This window comes from Thalia democratica, unplaced genomic scaffold, assembly GCF_965202585.1.
Source record: "Thalia democratica unplaced genomic scaffold, ktThaDemo2.hap1.1 HAP1_SCAFFOLD_1210, whole genome shotgun sequence".
NCBI classification, from domain to species: Eukaryota; Metazoa; Chordata; class Thaliacea; order Salpida; family Salpidae; genus Thalia; species Thalia democratica.
The window spans coordinates 9,754-15,875 of record NW_028140109.1 but is presented as its reverse complement, the minus strand read 5'-3'; the positions used below and the strand labels follow the sequence as shown (position 1 = coordinate 15,875).

At 23.4% G+C, this 6,122-nt stretch overlaps 1 protein-coding gene across 1 annotated transcript; it reads left to right on the top strand.

Moving 5' to 3' along the window:
• The first annotated feature begins 350 nt into the window (after positions 1–350).
• LOC145848043 (mitoguardin-like) lies at positions 351–4,958 on the top strand. Its single transcript, XM_082953802.1, has 7 exons — positions 351–355; positions 608–680; positions 1,362–1,547; positions 2,723–2,857; positions 4,178–4,345; positions 4,514–4,617; positions 4,895–4,958. The coding sequence occupies exons 1-7, from the start codon at positions 351–353 to the stop codon at positions 4,956–4,958; spliced, it is 735 nt and encodes a 244-aa protein (XP_082809928.1).
• The last annotated feature ends 1,164 nt before the right edge of the window (positions 4,959–6,122 follow it).

The window sequence follows — 6,122 nt, the reverse complement described above, 5'->3', positions numbered from 1 at the left end:
AGATTTTTGTTTCCAAACAATGTTTCACTCAAAAAGAGATCATCAGCTAATAATGAAATATTATTCAAATAAAATGCTTCTTTAAATTTAATGGCAAACAATCTAAAGATAAGTGTATTTTTAGCAAATTATAATGAATGTTTTTACGTTGTAGGATTTCAAGTGGAAATTGCAATTCAATACTTTTTGACCATAACTATTAATTTTAAAGGCTATTTAAATTACATTAAATAGTGTGTATTGATCATTTATTTCTAATTAAATGATATTAGTTTAAAAAAAAAACTCAGGTTGGAGTAATAGTGTTCAAAAAACTTCAACTTTGGTATGAATTATTTATGGCTTTTGAAATGGAGTTTATTTGATATATTAGTAAATAGTGATAATATTTATTAGATAACTTAGGTTGGAACAATATATATATTAATTTGTAATTTAGCTTAATAGCAAAATGTAAATAAGCATACAACATTACTACTAACATTATAAACAAGTTCCAGGTATTTATATTATTAGGACTATAATGCTATGTAAATTAGTGTAACTTTATTTGAAAGTTTAAACTTTGCTGATTTTAAAAATAACAACAAATAAATTTACATTTCAGAACAGAATATGTCAAGTGTTTTTCGGATGAAGAATACGTTTCTAAATTGTATTGCCTCAGATTAGGATTTGAGGTTTGTACATATTTCATACTTAACAAGATAAACATTTTATATTTAGACGATAAGTTGTAATTGGTGGCTAAATAGAAATGATTGGTGTAGTTTATTAAATAATAAAACTGCTTTAGGATTTGTTATCACACAATAACAGTTTAAATTGGTGGTTGAATCAATATTTAATAATAAAATAAAATAGTTTCAGGATTTGTTGTTTAATGATAAAAACAAAATGGGTTGTAAAATAAATTTTGAAATAAAACAAAAATTTTGAAAATATTCACACAGTTTTCTATCCGATAAATATAGATTGAAACAGTTGGTTGAATTAAAATTAAGAAACAAATTTAAAAAATTCGGAAATTGTTAAAGACGATGATAGGTTTAAATGATTTGTAAAATTTTAATTAAAATATGTTAAAAAACAAAGTTTAAATTAAACATTTTTCAAGGACTTTCTATCAGACAATTAAATATTAAACTGCTTGTTTTGTTAATAAAATAATTATAAATAAAATGTTCACATGAATTAGTATCAGACGGTGACAAATTAAAGCGGGAAAAAGTTTAACAAAATACAGTAGTGAACAAAATATATTCAATGCTTGTTTCTACATAATTATAGATACAGAATAGTATTATTTTATTTCGTATAGTAATTGATACAGAAATTTTAGTGTTATTAAATATTCACAGGAATTATTATCAGACGCTGATAGGTTAAAGTGGGTAGTTGAATCGGGAAAACTGATGATGGAATCCATATTGTGCGCTGCAAATAGAGATTGTAGCAAGTTTAGTCACATGTATGACAAATTGCTGACATATTGTTTCGATGTCAACAACTTAAATGGAATAATGGAAGAACTTAAAACTAGACAGGTGATGATAATGTAATTGTTTTATATGTGTAAATTGTAATATGATATGATTTTATAAAGTTATATTTAAAAATAATTGCTTTGATCCTTGTAATACACAGCAGATAATGAAAAAACTCAAAACTAAACAGGTTTTGAGTTGTTGAATATCATTAATTTAAACTTTAATATTAAATATTATATTTTTTATTTTTACTGTGTCATGTTTTAAAAGTAATAAACTACATTTTCAGTCTGAATATGTTTTTATGGGTTTGATAGCTTTTTAGGTGGTATCATGAATTCAATGCATTTTAAATATCATAATGCGTGAGTAATATGTTAAAAATGAAGTTATTTTGAAACTTAGTTTTATATATCATCAAACAAAAAAGCTAAGTTAGCTTTTTAGTGTGTATTCAATTTTTAAACTCAATAATAATGATAATAGTAATCTTACTTAACATTAACTAAGTAAGGCATGTTGTTTTTTCTAGACTATTAGTTTCAGTTTTTGATTTCATGAATTTTATTTTAATATTAGTATTCAGTGTTACGAAGTACAAGTATAAAGTTTTTGACTACTTTAATTAAGCTTAACTCACTAAAAATTAAATTATTCTTAACTAGATTATATTTTAATAGTTACACCTTAATTATGTAGTTTAGCGTATTACTTACGTACTAACTGCACAGATTCAATACTTTTTCAAAATACGTTCACTCAATTTTTGGTATTTAAACTTTATTCATGGCAAAAACTTCATTGTAGTGACTGTATTTACTATTTTGAAAACAATTAAATTTTTCAAACTATAAAAAAGTCAACTAACAATTGTAACTCTAAAGAAAAATAAAATTTTGTATAAATAGAAAAAAAAGCATTTAATTACAGGTTTAAAGGCGAGTAAGTTTTCTATTTTTCAGTTTAAGCATAAAAAATGTCAGTTTTAATACAAAATATATAAACAATATATAAAAAAACATAAGTGTAATGTAACAAATGTACTAATAAAAATGTATAAATTATAAAGTTTTTAAATAAAAAAGGTTAACAAATGTACAAATGAAACACTAAATAATAATTAAAAACTTATAAAAGTATACAAGTAGTTTATGCAAGTAACAAATCTAAAAAATTACAAATTGAATTCAAAAATTAAACAAATTTAATAAATTACATACAAATTTATACAGGTAACAGTGATGAATTTCTACGATGTTGTGATCGACTTGATATTGTTGGATGCATTTGAATTGTTGGAAAATCCTCCGAAGCAATTGAACTCCGTTATAAAGAACAAATGGCTTTCAAACTCCATTAAAGAGAGAGTTGGTTTATTAAATGTATTTATAAAATACTTTTAAAATATTTAATCACAAATAAATATTCTGTGACTTTAATTTATTGAGTAAGATATATTTCACAAGTAATTGATTATTCTTAGTTTTTTAAGGTTATTTTTACCATTCATTAAAATAAATTTAAGTTGTGATTATTTACAAAAAGTATGTGTTTGATTTTTTTTTTCACATATAATAAAACAAGTTCTATAACGCTTTGTAATTAAAAATGCAGTAACACATTTTATTTATATCTGTTTTTGGTTAAATATTTTAGTTTAGTTTGAAGTTAGTATACACATTATATTTTATATAATAATTTTCTAATATACTTATTTTTTTCATAATAGCTGCATTCATTTATAGAAGTACATAAAAATATTAATGTTTATTGAAATATGCTTATTAAATTATTTTAACTTTTACAACTTTTTAAACTTAATGATCTAGATCTGGGTTTTCAAAACTTTTTTTTTTACTCTTCGTTACAAACCCCGGAATATCTAGTGTAGATTTGAAGTTAGCCATTAATTATCCACCAATTTTTTTACTCTTCATTACAAACCCCAGAATATCTAGTGTAGATTTGAAGTTTGTCATTAAATATCCACCAATTTTTTTTACTATTTATTACAAACTCCAGTGTAAGTTAGTTATATTGTACTTCCGAAGTTTCAAAATCGTCTCCCTTTTTACCCTTATACTAGTTATTGTAGCTATAAATAGAACTTAAAAATAAATAAATAAAATAAATAAAAATAAATAAAAAAGCTATCACTTAAAATTTATACGTTTTTTGAAATAAATACCTAAAGCTTTCAAGAAATGCTCCTTGTAAAATTTGAAAAAATATACCATGAGGAATTATTAACCTTTAAATTTTTATTAAACAAAAAAAAAAGATTTATTCGATTTTTTGGTCACGAATCTTTTAACTTTTCGAAATTTGTTTTTACAGATTTTTTTAATTCAGCAAGGAACATTTCCTGAAAACTTGAGGAACTTATCTCAAAAAACGTATGAGCAGATAGATTTTTAGTGGTCTCTATTTATTCACTGTTTTATTATTTTCCAAGGTAGAACCTATTATACTCTCAAACTTAAACAAGCTATATCTCAAAAAATAGTTTTAGAAAAATATAAAAAGTAACGCGTGGTTCAGTTGAAACTCTACAAAGTAAATAGTGATTACCCCTCTATGGCCTTAACTTTTTTATCATTAGTATTATTGCTATTGTGAACAAGTTGTATTCTAGTTCATTAATATCTTATTTTTTTTATATTTTATATTTAGTTATCTATCACCAGGCAGTGACGTCAGCGTTGTGGGCGATGTTGGAGATCAAACGTAAGATGCGGAAACCCGACGGTTTCTACAGCAACCTCTATGACGTAACAAGCACCATCACGCCGGATCTCGTATGGGGGTTCTTCGGACCCGACACGAAACTCAAGAAGGCCTGCGTCAGGTTCAAGGTGAGAAAATAAGTAGTTAGTGACGTCATAATCGGTAACTGCTGTTAAGAAAAAAAAAAGGAAATTAAAAAAGTTCTTAATTTTACTTTGTGTCAATTTTTAAAACCTGGAAAGTGTTTAAATCAGAAAACTTTAAATAATTAATTTAAGTGATAACTTTATTTTTAGTGCGAAATAGACCGGATGCTGGAATCTATTTTTTCTTTCAAAAATGTGCGTTTAACAAACAAACATCAGTTAAGCGAGGATCTTATGTCGGTTATGCGGGAAAGGTATTATATATATAATTTTGTTAAGAATAATGAAGTAAAATATGTAGAAGTGTATGAAGTAGTTTGGTTTTTTATTAAGTGCAAATTTCGAATCTTTCATGTTATATTATTAGTTTATTTTAGCTGTATTTATTTTAAACTTTACTACTGTTTATTAATTAATTATTAATAGGGTAAAATTCTTTTATGTTTTTCTCGATAGTTCATTTTGATAAATTTGTGTTATAATTACTTGTTAATTTAAAAATAGTTATTATTTGTATTAATTATTTTAAAGGTTCGATTCTTTTATGGGATTCATGCGCAGAGACGTACTTAGCAATATTGAAACAGTGGAATAAAAACAGTTTATATAATTTACGAGATTTTAAGAATACTTTAATGATTTAGTTGTGTTAGAATGATTTGTGGTATCCTAGAAAAAAGGTACTTCCAAAAAAAAAATTGAAGTTTTCTGTTTTTAAGTTTAAGAAACATATAATAAGTAAGTTGTATGTGTGGTACCTTAAATAACTATTAAAGCTAAAAACAAAACATAAAGCTATATTAGTTGTTTTATTTGTTTTACATGTCAAAACAAGCTAAAAATTAGTCTAAAGTTTGTTTTATAATTATTAATACCTAGACTTACATCTAAAAATTTTAAATAGCTTCAAAGTTAATTTAATGCTTTTTTGTTTTGATTTTATATTGAAAACCCACATTTTAGGAAATTGTTTTTTTTTTTAATTTATTTTGTTTTCTTATTTATTTTATATAAAAATCTTAACATTTGTTGTTTAAAAAAAAAAGTTAAGTAATTACTGATTAGCTTACTTAAATTTTTTCATTTAAATTAATAATTTTAACTTTTAAAAATTACAAGTAAGGGAATGTGGTAATTTTAATTAAATTAAAAATATCTGTTAAAAATTAAATATTTATAAACGTACTAATTTGAAATTGATTCTTATTTACTAACATTCTTAAAAATGCTGTCTTTTTAAAATTTTATGTCATTTTACTTTTTGTATAGGTAATTTTTGTACTGTCTTAATTCAAATAAACTAGTTGTTTTGATATGAGTAAGTTCTAAATAATTTTAGTTTATACTTTATTTTAATTAATTATAAAAAACTGTTTTTTGTTAAAACGTTTTTTCTTTAGTAATATTTTCAATATTGCTTCAGACTAATTAGAAAAACTAAAGCAACTAATGTAAGTGTCAGTTTATTTTTAACAAACTCCGGTTTTTTTTACGAAAATAGGTTAGATTGAATAATATTTATCTTATTGATTTTTAAGTGTTTAATTTTTTACCGGTAAAGTAAGTTGTATGAAATATTAATGTAATTGTAATTGCTGCATCTATTAATTATATAAACTAAACTGATGGAAATATGAAGACTGTAGTTTAAAATGAATTTAAAACAGTAGTACAATGCCATCAAGTTAAAAAGTACTTACAATTAAAAATTTTTTTCAACACAAATGGTTATTCAAGCTGTTTTCGATTAGTACATTGT

Bases quoted from the DNA above. Each gene is read 5' to 3' on its own strand.
- LOC145848043 (XM_082953802.1), top strand. The intron at 681-1,361 runs GTTTGTACATAT...AAATATTCACAG, and splicing joins GCCTCAGATTAGGATTTGAG to GAATTATTATCAGACGCTGA. The intron at 2,858-4,177 runs GTTGGTTTATTA...ATCTATCACCAG, and splicing joins CAAACTCCATTAAAGAGAGA to GCAGTGACGTCAGCGTTGTG.